Raw genomic sequence first — 22,500 nt, 5'->3', positions numbered from 1 at the left:
AACTTTTCAGTCTCCACTTGTCACTATGTTTTCTGCTGAAGGTCACCGCCTATCAAGTCTGTGCTCGCTTTAACACTTATATGACAATGTTAATCGACAAGAAACGACAGAAATATTTGGATGTCCAAAAGATTTGTATTTTCATTTCGCCAGAATGATGCATGTTCATGTAGTCTCGGGACTGTCCACTGTTGTGTATACTCACCACCGTCTTGAACAGTGGGTTTGCACTGTAGAAGCAGACGATACCTGGACTGGCCACTGACCCAATGACCTTCGTCAGTTCATTTCCTTATAAACAGATGAAGATTACCTATCAACTGAAAGTATTAACGTTGAACATTTATCAGTAACCTTTAGAAGGTCTGTTAGTTAATAACAGTCACTACGTTAGAGTGTGATTATAATGACCAAAAGCACGATACACGAACTTTGGTGCAGTTGTACATAGGTCACTTACTACCAACATATCAGAATACAAATGCATCAGTTTTAAAACTATTATATGACTAGCATTGGATTATTAATATTATTGCAGGTGTATCATTACAGTTTATTATGCAACAATATAATACTGAGAACTATTTTGTCTGGAATATATTTAGGAAACAGTGCGTGTGACTGACTGACCTTGTACTTGAAATGTACTCTAGACTTAAGTGATTTCATTGAAAGAAGTGTGAGACAAAACTTTTATTCACTGGCTGGATATTGAATTGCACGACACTGAATCAGTGAATGCCAGATCAGGGTAATGTCCAATTTTAGCAATCTGAATTCCTGGAGCTATGTGCACGGTATAGTTGTGTATATTGCAATGCAGGCATGAAGTATAACATAAATAACAATCATTTGACCTTTGTCATCCACTCCGAGTAGGTAAATTGTGGAGAAATTGCCTGAAAAACCACTGTCATGACCCCATACTAACCTGAAAACGACATGCATGCTTTTCTATACAGCCACCAAAATTGCAATGTGATGATGTTATCAGGTTTGCAAGGGGTTATGATGGTTGTTTTTCAGGCAATTTACACCACAGTTTACCTACTCGGAGTGGATCACAAAGATCAAATGATTGTTATTTATGTTATATTTCATGCCTGCACTGCAAAAGACACGAAATATACCATGCATTTAATTACACATACTTAACTGTGACCCAACTAGTGCAGACTCCGGCAGGGGTCTGACATTCCTGTCCTGTGCAAACTACTATCCGCCTGTGCGGAGAAAACGAAAGCAACTACGGCCAATAACCTCCCGGAAGTAGGTATTTAGCTCCTGGAATTCAGGTTGCTAAAGTTGGAGATTACCTCAGATTAGATGCAAAGATTATTCAGGTTTTTTCCTTTTTTGACGCATTTAGCAGCATGGATAAACATGAATGCATTCACAGTATACAAAAATTGTGCACCCACGTATTTTCTCTCTGGAGACTGGAAAATATTTGCATTCTATCATATACTTTTTGTTACAAATGATTTTTCATGAATGAAATTTGGGCTGCTCTCCCCAGGGACAGTGGATTACCAGCACAGCACCCTGGTATCCCTGGGTAGTGCATGTGACTAAAGTACAGTGCCAGCCCTAATTTTTGTTCTGCCTGCAAGTATACATGTTTTCTTTAAAAGTGAATTGTTCTAAACGATTTTGCCAGAGGCAACCCTTATATTGCTGGGGATTCTTTTATGTGTGCTAAGTCCATGTTGCACATACGACCCCAGTTTACTGGCTCATACAAATGACAGATGTTCAGACCTTCAGCCGTGGTGTAGCGGAGGAGGAAAAAGTACTGGTGAGTGTTGGATTGTGGACCCAATGCGCTTAGATTTACTCGCTTCCTGGGCGGATGCCTTATCACATGGCTAACGATTCAGAGTGAATGATATTTTAATTTTTTCCTCGAGAAATCTGTTCACAAAGAGGTGTTTTGTTTTGCAGGCTGTGGCAGGGAGCCGGGGTTTGGTGAGACCTTTGGGCAGCACAGTGGTCTCTAGCAGACAAGAGGTATTGTGTTTAATGTTATACATTGTTTTTGTTCAGTTCTGTCACTGTAGGGACTTAACGTATTTCAGCTAATTTTGTTTATGTTTTGAATTGTTTTAGAACTAGGTGCTATATTTATTTTGATTTGTACTCTCAGATAGGGACGTTTGCATTTGAACAACTTTCTTGTGATACACCAGTATGGTTACCCTGTGAGTTTATCACCTCTTGTCATTACTGGGACATTCTTCTGTTGATTTAATTCCATCAGGAAAACATTTATATTCACTGATAACTGGTGAATGTGCTTCAGTCTGAATGTCTCAAACATTGATTGCTAACATGGAGAACTGATTGAAGATATGTGTCCCCTGTGTGTTTGGTCGGGATTGTGATTTCTCAAAAATTAGTAAATCATTAAAAAACGGATAAAGGATAAATTGGTTCAAGTTAAACTTGTGATGAATTGGACAGTGCACAAGACCAGTTTTGATCTGTTTAGTGTTCACAAAGCTGCTCCTGCATCAAAGATTTGTATGATTGTGTGACCCTAACTTAAAAACCAAACTTTAGTGTTCTTATTCATATTTTCATTGTGAAGTGAAATTTTTGAACAGAGATGAAATGTATACTTAATTCAGTTGAATGATATTTAGGCATTTCTGTTGTGTTTGTATGTGTCTGAGTATGAAAGGATTTGTTTGTAGTCTATGAATTTCGATTTTGGTATGAATGTGTAACTGTATTGTAAAATAAGAACTAGAACCTGATAAAGACCAGAACAGCAGATGAGCTTGTACAAAATGTTTTATATTGAATTGACAACAAAGTTTCAGGGTTAAATACTCGGGTTTAGGTATCAGTATTATTTGCAGCAGGTTTGTTACTGTTTTCCAGTGTCTCACCTGCCTCCATGATTAAACCTGTATTGAAAATGGATATCTCGTGTCCATGAATACCTTCCACCACTGATGTGTACATGTTTCTGATAAGATCACTTGAGTTGCACACTGTGTATAAATACTAACTGGCAGTCCCCTGTTGCCATCAACTGCGTTGGTGTGCAGTGTCCTAACTCTATTTCAGGTCCAGCAACCTACCAGCAGCTTAGCCACCTTGAACAGTATCAACTTCTCAGCCCCTGCTGTCAACGCTCTTCTTAGTCAGGTGAGCCCTTGTCTTGTGCAGTCATAGTTAAGCCTGCGTTGCTTCAAATCTGCAGTCAGTCTGGTAATGGTCTCCACACTTTGCAATTTGATTGTGGGGTCAGGGGGGGAGCTCAGAAGGTCCTTGGTGTTTTTAGGCAACCTGTCTTCCACTCTTAATTCTTGTTTAATTCTTGTTTAGTACCTTGCATGGAAATAACTGATGAGCCTGGTTTATAATTTGCTGCTAATATTTAAACATGCCAAGAAATCATAATGATACTGTTCAGTTAATCAGCCTTTCAGTGCAGCACATGCAGCTTGCCAATTACTGGTTATTAGTATACAATTTATTTCTACTCAGTGGATGCTGTATCTTTATTTAACATTTTGAGAATAATTAACTGCATTGATATTTAAAAGAGTAATTGCATTGACATTTAAAAGAATGATATAATTTTTTGCTTTAAAATCTGCAATGTGAAAAGATAAATTTGCTCCCCCACCTAACCTGATTTTCATTCTTTATAAATTTTGTGAATGTGTGTGTGAATGAAGTGCTGAACAGAAATGGAACAGTCTTGATTATTGCCTTGGTGAGGATCACATGCAAATTATTTTTTGTTGCCTTAAGAATGACATTTCAGTAGAGGGTGATCAGTGACTGGCATTGGTACATCACAGTAAAGAAATGAAGTAACCATTGGCTGTGTGTGTGTGACAATGTTACTGCACAGTAAAGAAGTGTAGAAACAATCAGTACTAACCATTGGCTCTTTGTGTGTGTGTGTAGATTCGCTCTTTCCAGACGAGCGCCACACAACGCGACATTGACCAGGCAGCCAAGTACATTGGCGCTGGAGCTGCCACTGTTGGAGTCGCTGGTTCAGGTGGGTTTTGATTGGCTGTTTTCTTCTTGGGAGGAGAGAAGGAGTTATGGCCATGGATACAGTGGGGTTTTTTTTGGGGGGGGTGGCGGGGGGGGGGGGCTGTTTTTAAGAATTTTGTTTCTCAATGAGGGGTTTCTGTATTCGGACGGGTCCATATACACCACACCATATTTGCTAGGTGGATGAAAGGGTGAGACCAGGAACCCATACCTTAACAGACACTGTATAGGCTAATAAGCATTTTAACCATTCTGTTACCTTCTTCCCAACATTGCTTTTTTTTTTATCAGAAAATTCCCTTTTTTTTTTAAGTTGGCTTTTTTTGTTTTTTAAAGATGTGGTCTGTCACCTTGACGATTCCTCCAACTTCATAATCATCATCCCTTGAGTGTCAGAGGGGCCAGAGATTTGGGTTTTTTTCTTTTTTCCCCCAGTAGTTCCTGAGTATGCTGCTGCTGGCTGCTATTGAGGTCCATTTAGGTTTGGGACTGCATGAAAAAGCTGTACACTAAGCATACATCAGTTTTGTATCCCAGCATCAGCCAGACTTGAGAGATACAGTACCTGCAGTGTTGGTTAGGAAATAAGAAAAAACACTCATGATGTATTATGAAGTGGATGATCCTTGACAGTGTTGCAGTCTTCTTATTAGAGCCTAGAGCACTCTCAGCTCTGGGTAGGAGCTGGCTATGAGCCGAAAAATCACACCTTGTGGGCTTGAACATGTCAGTGATCAGTCCTTGGAGCTAACTATTCACAATAGTGGCTGGCTGGCTGGGGCAGGAATGTTAACAGCCATGGACTGTTTGGACCTCTCCTAAATGATAGGTTTCAAAGTGGTTTGAAGGTTAAGCAAGTAGCTCCCAAGACATGTGGTTGTAGACATTGTGTTGAATGTTAACAATGACAGGAGTTGCTGCATATGTTTTCTACATGAGATGTTTTGTGTGTGTGTGTCTGACAGGGGCGGGAATCGGGAGTGTGTTCGGCAGCCTGGTGATCGGCTATGCTCGCAACCCCTCATTGAAGCAGCAGCTGTTCTCCTACGCCATCCTGGGTTTCGCCCTGTCTGAGGCCATGGGTCTGTTCTGTCTGATGATGGCCTTCCTCCTGCTCTTCGCCTTCTAACCAGGGCCTGCGTTAGGAACCAGGACGACCAATCCATTGTCACTTAAGTATCGGAGCACGACGGCGGCATGATGATGATCATGGGTATTAAGAGTGGAAGGCCGCAGAGACCACCCCAGTCTTTCTAGCTGCATCACCTTGACCAGTACTCGGCAAAACGAAATAAATTAGAAAAAAAAACCCATAGGCCTGTGAAGTTGGGATGGTCTGTTGGGTGTCTCGAGGCTTGTGAGGTGTGTGCGTGTGTAAGATCAGCTGTCGGTCCAAGCGCCAGTGGTGGTGGTGTGTAGTGTCCATCTGGCCCTGCCATCGTGTGTAGTCTTTCTGTCTTTGTCTTCATCAGTATGGTTTCTTTTTGGATTTGATCAGGTTGTCCATGTGTAAGCTGGAAATTATCTGTGGTGTTGATTGATTTGCTGTACAGATAGGTAACACTGTGAATACGACCTTTGTAGTTGTGGGTTGTACGAGAGAATAATTGAGAATTTCGAAAGAAGAGGATCTCCTTGTGGTTTTGTGAGAATGGCGATGGTGTGTGGAACTGAAAGTGTGTTTGTACAGCAAGGGAGGAGTGTGTGTGTGTGTGTGAAGATATTGTGCAAGAGAAAGAAATAATCTTGTACTCTTGTACTGTCTTGATTCTTACTTGCAAACAGCTCTTATTTATCCTAGTCTTGTCATCTGCTGTTCAGTGCTGCTCCTGCATTGTGTGCTTCAGTTTCTGACGCTGACTAATATCCATGGATGGGTTTTTATGTGTGCTGTGTTTAGTCCATTTATGCAGCCATCCTCTGTATTTGGAGGTGTATTGCATGTTGTGTATTTCCATACCAATCACTGAAGTGGGTTATTGAATCTTATATTTGATCCTTTGCTTGTGTACACATATTTCTATTTGATCCTTTGCATGCGCGTGCTCACAAAGGTTATTTTGACATGAAGAAACCTACACATGTTAACCTCAAAGATTACAAAAATCTCAACACTAGGCGCTGCTATGATTCGAATCATTGATGCAAAATTACAGAGCTCCCGAAGAAAAGTTACTCGGATCTCGCACAGAATGAATGAACAAACGTTTTCAGCTTGAAGTACATATTTGTTATTATATTGAGCCAGCCAGTTTTATAAATTGAATGAAATAATGTAAGTCATTTTAATCATTTGTTATGAATGGTTACAGTTGGTGACAACAAATACCCCCCAAAAAGAAGAAAACAAGTACACAGGGAAAAGTCTATCAACCACCCTAAACCCAGGCATGCAGATTTTTGTTGACCTCTGCCAAGTACAAGAAGGCACCCACATATAACCTCAACATGCAAAACTGCGATCATATTGTTGATGAAAGTATATTGCCTGATTAGTACATGTACTCTGTACACCAAAGACGTTATCTAATATCGAAGTGGATAGACATTAAATTGAAGACTACTTCACCAAAGACATTGTTCAATGTTAAGGTTCCACAGATTGTTTGTCATTTGGACAGTGAATTCATATCCACTTTGTCTAAGGCCTGGCATCTGAAGGCAGAGCCCACTCTTCCTTTTCAGCCTGTTTTAACTCACTCCGCACGAAAGGCCAGGATTGGGGACTTAGGTTTGGTTTTTTGGGGTTTTTTTTTTTTGCTGCCCCATCTGCACCGTTTCAGTGGCATGACTCCCATGCCACTCATTTATATTCTGCCATACACGGCCACACCCGAGTTCGTCCGTCACAGTTCCAGCGTCTGCAGTCCACAGGGAACCATCAATCAAGTCACCAGGAGGCCACACACCAGAGGAGACCCTGCACTGCAGCTGAGTCACTTCGGTGGTGTTCAGTGGTGCCTGTACTTAGTTTTTAATTTTTGGAGTGGCACCTAATTTGCATAATGATGTTATACGCTAAAAATATCTGAACTGACCTTTCCACTCTCCACTGCGACCAATGAATGCAGTGTGTTGCTGTGCTTGCGAGCAGGAGAGTTATTTTCGCAGTGACTGGTTCACATGAATAGTGCGTGTCACCAATGGCATCTGACCCAGTTTCGTCTTGAGTCAAAGGCAGACAACAGAATTAGACGAAGGAGCCCTGTCATGGTTATATAACATTCTGAATTTAATGTGTTTTAAACTCGTGCTTTCCTGGATTCGTTTACAAGTCAGCAGTAAATGCAAATTTTGAACAAATATGGATACTTTCATCATTTCACTGTATGATAGCATAAGAAGGAAGTTTTATATTTTGTCCCCAACCAACTTGTGTTACTGATCAGTCTGGATGTTCTCAATTAATAAATTCTAACGAGGGGGGGGGGGGGGGGGCAATTTTATTTCTTACACATTCGAATGGGTCATCTATGGGGAAAGTCAGGGGAGCTGACCGGCAGTACTAAGTTAACCTCCAACTGGAAGGGAACCCTGCTACCACCCATGTGAAGTGTGGAAAATTGGAGAAAAATGCCTTTCCCAAGGAGACAACACCAAGCTGAATTGCAGAAAAGATGGCATGAGGCATCAGTTCCAATAGAAACATTTGCAAGGGCGGTCCCATTATTCTTGACAATTACATTATCGGAAAGCAGACTAAAGGAAAGCTTGGGATAATTGCACATTTTTTTGTTTAATTTATGGTTACTTAGAAGTAATCAATATAATGGATAAGTGTATAAAGCACAATTATCTGTAAAAGACATGGGCAATGTGGAATGTTAATGTAATGCAATTATTTCAAACAGTCACACACAGAAAACTTCCTTGAAGAAGAAAACTGCTCAGCAAATGTTGAAATCTGCAACATTGAAAACATCGTTTTGAAAAGGCTTCAGGTATTTGTTGGCCTCTCGTTCATCACACCAAGGTTCCTATGACTGAGTTTTGAGATTTGAATTAGAACTAATCTGCACTGGACATTATAGGTCCTGTGGATTTGAGACGAAAGCATGGTGGTTCTGATTTTTTTTTAGTAGTAATAGTAATGATTTACCAGTTGGTCACAAGTCAACTTTGTATTAAAAAAAAAAATATAAAAAAATGCATGCATTTCAGCAAGTGACAAGATCATTTTGGAAAGTGTTTGGTGAGTACTCTGAGACAAAAATGAAATATTTGTCCTGTGGGCTGTTGCAAAATAACCACGCACCATTTCTGAAGAAACTGCAAAAACTACAGATTATCTGCATAAATACTATAGATAGTGACTGTCTTCTGTTCTCATTCCATTGATACGTCTTCAGTGATCTAATAAGATTACATTGTTTCAAACCATGGCATTTGGACAAGAAGCGGCCGAGGAGGAGTGTGGGTGTAATTAAATAAGAGTTTAGAAAATTTACGTATTCATTGGTTTGCATGTGATCAGTCTGACAGATGATACTGAAGAGGTAATTTTTACTGTATGATGATGAGTATGACAGTTGAAAAGAAGTGGGGTGTTTTTGGTTCATGAAATTCGACAATAAAAGTACTATGATTTCCCTTTCACTGAATAAAATCAGCCCTTCAAATGAACGAAATTGGACAATTCTAACAGTGCTCACCCCCTTTAACTATTTCTGAACTAAAAGCTAACATTCAGTACAGTCCCATCAGAACATTTTGTCTTGGTATGTTTCCGTGATCATTTAAACGTGTTTTTTTTTTTCCTGTGCTGGAGCTGGGTTTTGATTACACCAGTTCCCCCATTGATGATGTGTGTCAGATGCACGATCACACACTTGTATTTACTACTGAATGATGACATTGAAGTAATAAAAGAAAATTAATGGCCAATACTTGTGTTGCACATGATTTCACCAGTAATCATAGAATGTCAGTACCAAGTACAGGCAGTTCTGTTAGCCAGGGTGTATTCTAAAACTTTAATTGAAAATAAAAAGGAGAGAAATGATAAGATGTATTTATTCTGTTTGTTTTCAGTCACATGGACAATATTAATCTTTTATGTTACATTTTCCCAAATTGAAAAAACAACAACTTTTGTTTATCATGAAAATAATTTTATAGTTAACTATGTCAATCAAATAGATTAGAAGAGGAACAGACACAGCAGCAGCAAACAGCACGGCAGATAAAGCACATAATTAAATGACAAAATTAGTTCAGACTACGCACATGAATTTAAAATTGCCTATATTTATTTTGCATTTTATATTTTATTGCATTTAATGCAAATAGATGAAATAAATATCGGGGATGCACAATATGGCAATGAATAGATGGGTATTTCCATGCGATGCTCACAAACTGAAAAAGTTAGTCGGCAATATAACCAGCCGCTCTCGCCTCTGGGAGCAGTTTGTCTTCAATTTTCAGATCTGTGCACCGTTGAAGATAATGTTCTGCTGTGATGGAAGGGAAGTAACCACAAAGTGAATTTGGAATATCGGGAAAGGTGGTTTCCCTTAGTGCAATATTATTTTCTTGTTGCAGGTCGACGGGGGTTGAATCTTTGGATTTCTAGATACTGAGCAATACGATGGCGTTATTTATTTGTATTTGTATTTCTTTTTATCACAACAGATTTCTCTGTGTGAAGTTCGGGCTGCTCTCCCCAGGGAGAGCGCGTTGCTACACTACAGTGCCACCCATTTTTTTGTATTTTGTGTGCAGTTCTAGTTGTTGTTCCTATCGATGTGGATTTTTCTACAGAATTTTGCCAGGAAAAACCCCTTTGTTGCCGTGGGCTTTTTTACGTGCCCTAAGTGCATGCTGCACACGGGACCTAGATTTATCGTCTCATCCGAATGACTAGCGTCCAGACCACCACTTAAGGTCTAGTGGAGGGGGGGAAAATATCGACAGCTGAGCCGTGATTCAAACTAGTGCGCTCAGATTCTCTCACTTCCTAGGCGGACGCGTTACCTCTAGACCATCACTCCACATGTATAAATTTCCCATGTGCCTGGGGGTTATTTTCCGACGTTAAATTCTGAAACAGAAGTCTTCGTTTCTTCCAGAGTGGCGTCGATCATTGGTAAAATTGTCTCGCAAATGACTCGCTCCTCTACGAATGAGTTACCCATATAGTCCAAAGGAAATTAATGATTCTAGATTTGGTCATGAATAATGCCAGATGCCAGTATTCAACAAAAACGAAACAAAACAACAGCATCAACAACAAAACAAGATTTCTGTTCGAAATATTCACCATTTGTCGGAACAACTTCGTTAGGAAAACTGAAGTTTCAATGTCGAAAAACTGTAAAAGAATTCATTGTCGCTGCCTCTTTCAGCATTATGTATTTTTCTTTTACACATCAAGTACTTCCAGTTCATTTCTCAAACATCACACGTGTTCTACACAAGAGAGTATGTTAATAAACGAGTCATCAATAAAGAAAATGTGTAATGGGTAAATTCAAACACTATGTTGTTCAAGGTCGCTGGTTTAGTTTCGGTTTCAGTTTCTCAAAGAGGCGTCACTTCGTTCAGACAAATCCATATACGCTATACCACGTCTGCTCGCCGGATGCTTAACCAGCAGCATAACACAACGCGCTTAATCAGGCCTTGAGTGCATACATACATACATACATATACATACATACATATGTACATATATATATATAACATCCTGATGTACCGATCCGCGTGGATTTCTTCTGCAGAATTTTGTCAGAGGACAACACTGGTCACTTGTTCCCATGGGTTGTTTTGCAGTGCGCGAAGTGCATGCTGCACATGGGACCTCGGTTTATCGTCTCGTCCGAATGACTAAACGCTCAGTTTGATTTTTCAGTCCAGTCAAATTCAGGAGAAAGATCTCTATTACTCACACCATGTAGGCAGTCATACTCCGGTGGTGGTTGTTGTTTTTCGTTTTAATTTTTTTTTCATTTTGACACGGGTTACGGGATCTTTTACGTGCGTCAGTATAGTCGATCCTAGTGTGCATGTGTATACACTACAATGATATATCCATCCGAAAACATCCAAGGCGATGTTTTCAGAATGCGTGCAAAACAATTTTCATCAAGTTCATGGCAGTGGGCTTGGAAACTAAGACTTTTTTTCTTCTTCCTTCCTTTTTATTCTTTTTTTTTTTCTGACCGGTATAGCCTGACTTTCGTACTATTTTTACTTATTTATCTTATTATTATTTTTTAAAATTTTATTTTATTTTATTAATTTATTTTTATTTTATTTTATGTATTTTTTATTTATTTTTATTTTTATTTCATTTTATTTATATATTTCTTATTTTATTTTATTTTTATTTTATTTTATTTTTATTTTTAATTTTTATTTTATTTTATTGATTAATTAATTAATTATTGATTTATTTATTTTATTATATATATATTTTAATTTTATTTTATTTTGTTTATTTATCTATTTATTCTCAAGGCCTAACTAAGCGCGTTGGGTTTTGCTGCTGGTCAGGCATCTGCTTGGCAGATGTGGTGTACGGTGTATATGAATTTGACCAAACGCAGTGACGCCTCCTTGAGCTACTGATACTGATACTGATACTGATACTCGTACTATAGCCTATATGATTCCATAGTTGATATCAGTATATCAGTGATTGGCATAAGCTTACAGCTGGGCCAACAGCAAAGTGAGTGCTAAATGATCAATGGTTTCTCCATTGCAGTGGGAATTCCTTTCCAGCTTAGACTTTTGTGAAGGACTACGACTCTCAAACCAGGAGGCAAGATTGCGCTCAGTGGCTCTGTAGTGATGCAGCCTTGACGGAGGGGGCTAGTTTACCTGTAGCAGGGACTATCCCAACGCCGACTGTCCGGACATCCATTTATCAAGTCTCTCCCGGATCTTTCCCGGACACACACACACACACACACACACACAGGTGGGAGTGGTGCGCAAGCTTGAAAGGGGCTTATGCGCAGTATGCTCGCGCGCGCGCGCGCGCGTGTACTATGATGTATGTGTGTGTGTGTGTGTGTGCGTGTGTATGTGTGCGTGTCTGCGTGTGTGTGTATGCGTGCGTGCGTTTGTTTGGTGTGTCTGTGTGTGTGTGTGCGTGCGTGCGTGCGCCGCGTGTTTGTGGTGTGTGTGTGTGTGTGTGTGTGTGCGCGCGTGCGTTTTTGTGGTCTGTGTGTGTATGTGTGTGTGTGTGTGTGTGTGTGTGTGTGTGTGTCCGAGTCAGCGCACGAACGTTCCACGTTTTCTTTTTATTATTAAAAAAAAAAAGAAAAAAAAAAAGTTAAAGGTGAGGCCGGGACGAAATGACCTGAATGCACTGATTGACAAGGATGTGAAACGTGGGGTATCCCGGAAGGGAGGTTGGGAGAGGGAGGAGGAACGGGGGCGGTGGCCGGGGAGGGGGGGGGGTGGGGGGGGGGGGGGAGGATTCGGAGGGGGAGGCCGGGAGATGGGAGACGATTTCATTGGTCGACCTGCGACGGAAACCACGCCCGTGTCTGCCTGGCTCAATGACGCTACGATTTCAATCGTAGTAAGTGTAGACGGATTCTCAACCAGGAAATGAAGTGACTGACAGACAGTCAGCACTGTATACTGTACAGAACGATACGGAGGGGCTGTCCCGGGCCCGGATGGTCGGATCGAATCAGTGGACCCCCGCCGGAAAACGGAGTATGGCTGCCTAGTACTACATTGCTTTGGCTTGTCTTGTCTTGCCTTGTCTCCATCTCTCTCTTTATCCCCCCCCCCCACCTCTCTCCACTCTTCTCTATATAATTATCCCTCTCCTCCTCTCTCCACGGCCTCTCTCTCCCTCTCTCTCTCGCGCACTCTCTCTCTCCCGCTCTCTCTCCCTCTCTCTCTCTCTCCCTCTCTCTCGCCCCCTCTCTCTCTCCCACTGTCTCTCTCTCTCTCTCTCCCCCCCTCTCTCTCTCACTCTCTCTCCCCTTCTCTCTCGCCCTCTCGCCTTCTCTCTCCCTTTCTCCCTCTCTCTCACTCTCTCTCCCCCTCTCTCTCTTCCTCTCTCTCTCCCTTTCTCCCCCTCTCTCTCCCCCCTCTTTCTGCCTCTCCCTCTCTCTTTTTCTCTTTCTCCCCCTCTCTCTATCTCTCTCCCCCCCCTCTCTCCCCCCCCCTCTCTCCATCTCTCTATCTCAAACTCATTCTCTCCCCTTCTCTTCAAGTTTTCTCTCTTTTCCCAGCTCTATCTATCTATCCCCTCTGTCTGCCTGATCTGTCTGTCTCTCTGTCTCTGCCTTCCTCTCTAAATTGGCCCACTCCTTTGTTATGGACCGGAGGCCTCACAAATAAACCATTGCTTTGGCTTGTCTTGTCTTGTCTCCATCTCTATCTTTATCCCCCCCCCCCCACCTCTCTCCACTCTTCTCTATATAATTATCCCTCTCCTCCTCTCTCCACGGCCTCTCTCTCCCTTTCTCTCTCTCGCGCACTCTCTCTTTCTCCCGCTCTCTCTTCCTCTCTCTCGCCCCCTCTCTCTCTCTCCCCCCCCGTCTCTCTCCCCCTCTCTCTCGCCCCCTCTTTCTCTCCCACTGTCTCTCCCGCTCTCTCTCTCCCCCCCCTCTCTCTCTCTCCCCTTCTCTCTCGCCCTCTCTCCCTTTCTCCCTCTCTCTCACTCTCTCTCCCCCTCTCTCTCTTCCTCTCTCTCCCCTCAGTCCACGCCCACTGAATTTTCCGCCCCAACTCTCTCTATCTCACAAATTACCTTGAAGAACAAAAACAAACAAACAAAAAACAACAACAACAACAAAAAAACAAAAACAAACCCACACCAAAAAACCCAAACAATTATACACACACAAAAGACATGTCCCATTCATTTCATACAGAATATGCAAACACAAGGACATTATGAACACGTACACTTACTGAAAACTGAGCAACCATTGGTCAAAAAAGAAAACGGAAATGAAAACGATTGGCTCGCACGACTGAGAGTAGAGATTTTCCGGATTTTCTCCTGTCATACGAAACTGAAATGACGGAACTGAAGGGCGGAAAGTCGTTGACAAGGTCCGGTTCGGTATCCTTAAAGAGTTAGTTTCGTATCCGGGATGAAAGATCGTATATTATAAGTCGCAGCATCACACTTTCTCAGTTCGTCAGTGTTACTTTCCAGTGTAGATTCGAAGGCCTGCCTCAGGTTATTTGACTTTTTGGGGGGTTTTATCGTCCTTCGGGTTTGTTTGGTAGCTGATTATTTGTGCTTGCGGAGTGTTTTCTTTTTCCTTTCCCTTCTTGTGGTGAGTGTATAATTGTGATTGATTTGTGGTTGATCAGTTTCTGTTTTCATTTTTCGTTTCGTTTCCGGTTTCCTTTCGTTTCGTTTCGTTTCTTTCTATTTTCCTTCTTTCTTTCTTTTTCCTTCTTTTTGCTTTCTTTCTTTCTACTTTCTTTCTTTCTATTTTCTTTCTACTTTCTTTCTTTCTTTCGACTTTCTTTCTATTTTCTTTCTACTTTCTTTCGATTTAATTTCTATTTTCTTTCTTTCTTTCTTTCTTTCTTTCTTTCTGTTTTCTTTCTATTTTCTTTCTTTCTGCTTTCCGGCTTTCTTTCTTTCTTTCTATTTTCTTTCTTTCTCTCTACTTTCTTTCTATTTTCTTTCTTTCTTTCGATTTTCTTTCTTTCTCCGTCTACTTTCTTTCTATTTTCTTTCTTTCGTTTTCTTTCTTTCTACTGTCTTTCTTTCTGTCTACTTTCTTTCTATTTTATTTCTTTTCTTCTTTGTTTCTGTCTGTCTTTCTATTTTCTTTCTTTCTTTCTACTTTATTTCTATTTCCCTCCTTTCTCTCTTTCTTTCTTTAGATTTTCTTTCTTTCTTTCTGTCCTTCTTTCTTTCTTCCTGTCTGTCTGTCTTTCATTCATTATGTCTTTCTATTTTCTTTCTGTCTGTAAATGATAAATCTGACTGAAAATTGAACCGTCCATCAAAACTTAAGTTTTTGTTGTTGGTGGTGTTTTTGCTCCACGTGTTAGCTTACTTTGTTTTTGAAGGGTACGTGTTTAATGCTGTTGATTGTAGTTTTCCATTGGGTTCGATTCATCAGTTGATACGTATATATTTCTTCCGAAAGTGTGTCGTGCGTTGGATCTTTACTGAATTGATAGCTTTTGAAATCATGAAATCTGCACACACACACACACACACACACACACACACACACACACTGACACACACACACACACACACACACACACACACACACACACACACACACACACACACACACACACAAATATATATCTATATCTACATACATACATACAAAGAGAAGATAATCTCTCTCTCAATCTGTTTCCAACCTGTCGATAACCACCCTTTGACCACTGATTGATGCTGCATCTATGTATTATCTATCATAAAACAAAATAATGAGAGTAACTTGGGTAAAACCAAATATATCTTGTACTGAAAAACTTGATAGTCGCTTAGTGAAATTATTCAAAGTCCTTTCCGGTAAGCACACGGGACAGATTACCACGACCCGCCGGCCGGATGTTTTAGCTTTTCGGCCGTGACCTGAAAAACCCCCGGAACCTCCACCCCTCCAACCGCCCCCCCCCGCCCCCACCACCCCGCCCCTCCCCTCCCCCCCATCCCCGCGGACAAAAAAACAACAGGAAATGGAGACGCGATTTCGCACGTCGTATTCGCTTTGACATAACAACAAAAACAACAACAACAACAACAATAACAAAACCCCGCGGTCTGCATACTCCTCTCCCGGTTCCATGACATTTCAGCGCCAACATTTCAGCGCCGTACATTTCAGCGCCAAAGCATGAGAGAGAGAGAGAGAGGGGGGGGGGGGGAACTAGCTAAATACATAAACACACACACACACGCACACATACACACACACACACAGGAATATAACCAACACTCACTTCGTCTTTCTTGAGTTCTTTCTGTTAATTGAACTTTGAGTTCTTTTTTAATTGAACTTTAAAGATAAAATCACATGAAAAATTAAAATCACATTTTTTAATTGAACTTTAAAGATAAAATCACATGAAAAATTAAAATCACTGAATATCACTGAATATGCATCGTTTGGTGCCTCTCCTAAAACATGAATGCAAAAGCAGTGCCCTCCATCGTGTCCATGAGAGAACGATCCCCTGCGTTGTACTGCAAGATGATGGTTTTGACACGTTTTTGTAGGTCTTTGTACTTTCGGCGCTTCGGGGCAGGTGCCTGACCTCCCATAAGACGCATGACGTCAGCTTGAATCATGGCTTGCTCTTTTTTGAGGACTGCAATGTCTCTCTCTCTCTCTCTCTCTCTCTCTCTCTCTCATACCGTTTGGCGCTGAAATGTACGGCGCTGAATTGTGCGGCGCTGAACTGTATGGCGCTGAAATGTACGGTGCTGAAATGTTGGCGCTGAAATGACGTGTTACCTCCTCTCCCATATCACTCATCGCTACACCACATCTGCTGGTCAGGCATCTGCTTGGCAGATGTGGTGTAGCGTATATGGATTTGTCCGAACGCAGTGACGCCTCCTTGAGCTACTGAAACTGAAACTATCACTCATCTCCGCGCAACACTTTTACTACGCAGTAGAAACGGTCGGATAAATAAAAGTAAAGCAGGACCCCACCACACAAAAGCGCCACACCTACCAGTGCGCGTCTTAATACTTTATATTAGTGTTATAGTGCAGTGTCCTTTTACAATAGGATCTTGCTCGGTGGCAGTTTTTGATGTCAGTGTACTGACGTGACGTCATTGTTCCAGCTCACTGAACCATGACCATGACCTCCTTCAACCGTGTCTTGCTTGTCTCGGTCACGCTTGTCTTCACACTCAGTGTGAGCGGTTTCGGCGCTGCGGTATGTGACTTTTATTATCATTTTTATTATTTTTTAAAATTATTTTTTAATATATTTTTATAAATACTTTTGAGCGAGAGGGATGGAGAGAGATGAAGGGAAAGAAGGAGAGAGAGAGTGATAGAGAGAGAGGATAAAAAGACAGAGAGAGGACATATAGATAGATAAATAGATAGATAGATAGATAGAGGGGTTAGAGAGACAGAAAGAGAGAGAGACTGGTGAGAGAGAGAGAGAGAGAGAGAGAGAGAGAGAGAGAGAGAGAGAGATTCAATATTCAAAGATTCAAAAACTTTATTACTCAAGGATAAAGATTTTAGGTATCGCCCAGTCTTCCAATCTGTCCTTGTGACAACAATAACAATAACACACACACACACACACACACACACACACACACACACAGAGAGAGAGAGAGAGAGAGAGAGAGAGAGAGAGAGAGAGAGAGAAAGGGTGTAGGGGATGTTTTATTAATGTGCACGTGTGTGTAGGTGGGTGGGGAGAGAGGGGTAGGGGTGCGTGTGGTGCGAAGTATCTGTGTGTGAATACATTGACGTCAGTGTGCGCGCGCCAGTTTCAGTTCTTTTATTTCACTGATTTTTGTTCTTCTACTAACAAGTTCGTTTAATCATGCATTGATGTATCTATGCATACATGTTTTCGCTCATTTCGTCTTTATCTTGTTGTTGTTGTTGTTGTCGTTGTTGTTCAGTGTTGTTGGTGTTCTTCTTCTTCTTAACTTCTCAACGCTCATGTTCTATTGTCCTCCAGCAGACGACCGAAAGTCCAGTTAATATACGCACAGCAGCCAAACAGTTGGCGCAGGATATACGCACGGTAGTCGCTGCGGCAAAGAACGGTAAGAGCAGTCGCGCTTGTCTTTGTAGGCCAACGTGGTTGTTTTTCATTCTAACAATTCTGCTGCCAACGGTTGTTGTGTGGGAAAAAAAGCGCCCCCCCCCCCGCCCCCCAAACCCCCTGACCTCCTGGTAGAAGAAGAAGAAGAAGAAGAAGAAGAAGAAGAAATTTTGATTTATAACAGACCAACAGTTCAAGTTCTCAGGTACGATCACAAGAGTAATAAAAATATGAACAGTAACAACACGACCCCCCGCCCCCCCCCCCGCCCCCACCTACCGCCCCTCCCCCTCCCCCCCTAAAAAAAAACAAAACAAAAAAAAAACAACAACAACCCCCCCCCAAAAAAAAACCATGACCAACAGCAAAAACGAAGAAAGAAAAAGAAGAAGAAGAAGAAACCCAGTCAAAATATGGACGACACTGAACCGGCTGGCCAGGTTGTATACTGATGAGCACCCATGCGCGCACATACGTAATATCCAAATCATGGGTAGCTGTTACAATTGGCTGAGCATAGACACTAATATCTCATAGGGAATTCTAGTGTCTATGTTTTGAGCTATGCCTCATGCGTGGCTGTGACATCGCCTTATTGTGTAAGTTATACTATCATGTCTGTGTACGTGAGTGTGCATTTGTGTGTGTGTGTGTGTGTGCGCGCCGTGTGTGTGTGTGTGTGTGTGTGTGTGTGTGTTTCATTCCCGGCCGGCTTCACGAATGGTGGTGTCAGTGGAGTTTCATTAAAACAAACAAAAACTCGTAGCAGATAGACAGAGACAATGAATAAGTCTAAGCAAGAAAACTGAAGATCGCCGGACTGTAAGAACCTCTCACAGTCCTCTGGTTATCATTTCCTGAGATTTAGCATTATATATATATATATATATATATATATATATATATATATATATATATATATATATCTACACACACACACACACACACACACACACACACACACACATATATATATATATATATATATATATATAAACAGGGAAGTGAGAGCTGTATTATCAATGGTTTCTCCAGTGCAATGGGAAATCATTTACAGCTTAGTCTTTTGTGAAAGACAATGACTTTCAAACTAGGAGGCAAAACTGCACTGGCTCTTAGTGCTGCAGCCTTGGGGGCTAGATGGCCTTTGGGAACCATCCCCAACGCCGACAGTCCTGAAACCCTCTTGACCGAGAGAGCAGGGGTGTTATAACACTCCTCTGTAATCAAATTCTAGCCCAGATAGTCGAGGCAGCAGTTGCCTCCTCTGCTGTTCTTATGGTCATAGTTGGACACGACTGACTACACACACACACACACACACACACACACACACACACACATATATATATATATATATACAATTATTATTATTGATGGAGTCTCCCGTCCGACCGACGGATGAGTAGGCAGGCAGGCTTATCTGTCGGTGTGTGTCCTCATAGTTATTATCATTATTATTATTTCAAAATTAATATATTTTTTCCAGGGCAGTTTCTTGAGCTTCTTCACCAGGATGTGCTTGACATTGAGAACAAGGCCTCTGAGCTGCTTGGGACTTTACCTGGTGACGGTAAGTAATTGCTAGTCTTTTGTTGGTTTTGGTTGTTGCTCTCACTGCACCCCCGAAAACGAAGTATGGCTGCGTACACGGCAGGGTAAAAACGGTCATGCACGTAGAAGTCCACTCCTGTACATACCAGTGAAACGTGGGAGTTGTAGCCCACGGAATGAAGAAGAAGGAGGAAGTTGTTGCTCTCAATCTGAAATTTTCGTTGATCCCTCACCCCCTCCCCGTTGTGTGTGTGTGTGTGTGTGTGTGTGTGTGTGTGTGTGTGTGTGTGTGTGTGTGTGCGTGCGTGCGTGCGTGTGTGTGTGTGTGTGTGTGCGCGCGCGCGTACGTGCGTGTGTTTTGTGTGTGTGTGTGTGTGTGTGTGTGTGTGTGTGTGGATATCTTTCGCTCCCTCTCACACACGCACACACGTACAGAAACACACGCAAACACACGTACCTCTGTTACCATCTCAGTATATGTTAGTACAGTCTAATATCATCATCTTGGATGAACAGACTATAAATAAATAAACGAAACGATCAGTATATATTTTTAAAAAAGAAGAAGATATAAACATGAAATTCTGTGCTTGAAATGTGATTGTCGTCGTCGTAATTGTCGTCGTCGTAAACATGTCATCATCATTATCATCATCATCGTCGTCGTTCTCGACGTACTTCTCTTCCTCGATCCTCATTTTCTTTTACATACATGGAATGATACACAGATTACCATGATGATGCATGTTGTTACTAGTATCTTATAATCAATGATAGTAATGTTACTGATGTTATTGTTATAAACTGTATTACTATTACTCTATTGCGATAATTATTTCCTTTTTTGCCCCCTTTTTAACTCCCATTTTCATTCTATTCATTATATCTACTATATCTGTTTTATTTATTTGTTTATTCATCAATCTATATATCTGTTTGTTTTTTTATTTATTCGCTCATCTATACATTTATTCATTCTATTTCACTTTATTTCGTTTCATTTAATTAATTTTCATTTTGTTTTATTTCATTTCATTTTCCCTCAAGGCCTGAGTATGCGAGTTAGAGTTTACAGCTGGTCAGGCATCTGCTTAGCAGATGTGGTGTAGCGTATACGGATTTGTCCGAACGCAGCGACGCCTCCTTGATTCTACTTTAATGAATATTATGATTATGACGGTGATGTTGATGTTGATGTAATTGCACCTCCCTAAGTCGCCAGCACTGAAAGCCACCACTATTTGTCTTTTTATTCATTTATCTATTTATTAATTGATCTATCCATAATCTATTTCTTCTTCACTCATTTGATTTTTGTTTGTTGTTGTTTTAATTTTTTGCAGTGTCGGAATGCGAAACAAACCTTGCCATAAAGATGGCGGCCTCAGGAACCGGAAGTCATGAAGTGCTGACTCTTTTACTCGCAGAAGGTACGTTCAGTGTCCGCTTTGAGAGAAATTATTTTCATGATTTTATTTCATTAAAACAAAACAAAACAAAACAAAACAAAACAAAAACAAACAAACAAATAACCCCCCCCCCCCCCCACAAAAAACCACCCCTATAATACAATACAGTGTTGTTTTCAAAAACATCTATGGTAATACAAAAAACAAGGCTCTTTAATGTGTGTGTGTGTGTGTGTGTGTGTGTGTGTGTGTGTGTGTGTGTGTGTGTGTGTGTGTAACCAATCTCAGTCTTAGTTCCAAGGAGGTTAAGACGCTAATCTGCAAATACAACGAATATAAAATCCGTGAGGGCCTAGGTTCGAATCCCGCTCTCGCCCTTTCTTGAAAGTAACGATGGCATAGAAACATGCAAATAACAATAATGATGATGATAATAACAATAAGAACAATGCTAATGGTAATAATAATCATAAACCGGAGGCTTTTATTTTCTGTGAATTTTTAATGAAAGTATGTAAAAAAAAAAAAAAAAGAAAAAAAAGAGAAAAAAAAGCTTATATCATAAATCTTCATGATTTGATACTTATTATTATTATTATTATTATTAAAAAAGTTTTTACTTTATTTGTTTTATTTTACTTTATTATATTATATTATTTATTTATTTTTATTTTATTATTTTTCTTTTTCGTTTTTTTTCTTGATTTTTTTTCTTTTTCTCAAGGCCTGACTAAGCGCGTTGGGTTTCGCTGCCGGTCAGGCGTCTGCTTGGCAGATGTGGTGCAGCGTATATGGACTTGACCGAACGCAATGACGCCTCCTTGAGCTACTGATACAGATACTGATACTGATACTTGTTCTGTATCATCCAAGAAATGACCACATGTGTCGTTCGTTTCAGCAGCATGGTTGTGGTTTTGGATCAATGATGTTATAACTCACTCAGTACGGCCAGTCCTCTCTTCTCCTCTACACAGACCCCTCGGATGTCCAGTGGGTGTCTGAATGACCCAACCTTTAGCTTCCGTCGTCAGAATTGTGGTATTCTTTGTCAACATTCACCTCTTCAGTATAAGAGCCTTCCGCTTGCAATATTTTGATGATGGTAATTGGGGTGAAACGCTGTTAACGTCGTCTCTTTCGCCGTTCGTATGGAGAGAGTTAATGATTAACTTCTCAGTGTGTCAGAGTGACAAAAAAGAACCTTTCAGGCTTTGTTGCATGACGTTAGACACAGACATTGACACGGCAGATTCTCTGAAGACTTTGTTTCGTGATGTCCCTTCGTGGATGCTGATCGACTTCTTGAAAGAAGTGAACATTAATTAAAAAAAAAAAAAAAAATCAGATTTGAATGTTTTAAACTCTGGAAGTTAAAAACAACAACAAAACAAACTTTTATGAATGAAAAGCTTGAAGCGGTTTTTATTGTACTTAAATTTATTATTATTATTATTTTTTTTTTTTTTTACCCTTGAAGTAGATGCTGACGTGGCGATAGCCTTGAGATGGCCTTAGTGGTCGGCGAGGCTCTAAGCACCATAATTTGATTTGATTTTGAGTTATGCTCCTGCTTAACCGCGTTCCGTTCTGGATCCATTTTTTTGTTGTGCTGTCGTACATTGTTATTTCAAAGAAAAGGCCTGAAGATGTTTTGGTCGAAACAAGGGATTTCCCGTTTCCTGCAGTGAAGACCAACACTCGGATTACTACCCCCGACAGTACAATCCAATCCAATCCAATCCAATCCAGTCCAATAGAATACAGTACAATTTATTTTATTTTATTTTATTATTTTT

General features: G+C 40.8%; 2 protein-coding genes across 6 annotated transcripts in view; both read left to right on the top strand.

Annotated features, from left to right (window-relative positions):
- LOC143276487 (ATP synthase lipid-binding protein, mitochondrial-like) overlaps window positions 1-5,648 on the top strand; it is a 6,029-nt gene extending 381 nt beyond the window's left edge. For both annotated transcript variants that reach the window (XM_076581004.1, XM_076581003.1), the window contains exons 3-6: window positions 1,945-2,010; window positions 3,076-3,156; window positions 3,928-4,024; window positions 4,989-5,648. In XM_076581004.1, the coding sequence (XP_076437119.1) occupies window positions 1,945-2,010; window positions 3,076-3,156; window positions 3,928-4,024; window positions 4,989-5,152 (408 nt within the window). In that variant the 3' untranslated portion in view covers window positions 5,153-5,648. The remainder of the gene's footprint in view (window positions 1-1,944; window positions 2,011-3,075; window positions 3,157-3,927; window positions 4,025-4,988) is intronic.
- An 8,472-nt stretch (window positions 5,649-14,120) lies between these two features.
- Window positions 14,121-22,500, top strand: part of LOC143276668 (uncharacterized) — a 14,190-nt gene continuing 5,810 nt past the window's right edge. The window contains exons 1-5 of one of the 4 annotated variants that reach the window (XM_076581295.1): window positions 14,121-14,185; window positions 16,786-16,880; window positions 17,655-17,739; window positions 19,228-19,311; window positions 20,636-20,722. In XM_076581295.1, coding sequence (XP_076437410.1) covers window positions 16,797-16,880; window positions 17,655-17,739; window positions 19,228-19,311; window positions 20,636-20,722 — 340 coding nt within the window. In that variant the 5' untranslated portion in view covers window positions 14,121-14,185; window positions 16,786-16,796. Of the gene's footprint in view, window positions 14,286-16,785; window positions 16,881-17,651; window positions 17,740-19,227; window positions 19,312-20,635; window positions 20,723-22,500 lie in introns of all 4 variants that reach the window. The other 3 variants (XM_076581292.1, XM_076581294.1, XM_076581291.1) reach the window with 3 other exon arrangements.

The sequence above is a fragment of the Babylonia areolata genome, chromosome 32 (genome assembly GCF_041734735.1).
Source record: "Babylonia areolata isolate BAREFJ2019XMU chromosome 32, ASM4173473v1, whole genome shotgun sequence".
NCBI classification, from domain to species: Eukaryota; Metazoa; Mollusca; class Gastropoda; order Neogastropoda; family Buccinidae; genus Babylonia; species Babylonia areolata.
Note: the sequence above shows the minus strand (reverse complement) of the source record. Positions and strands in the feature narration are given on the sequence as shown.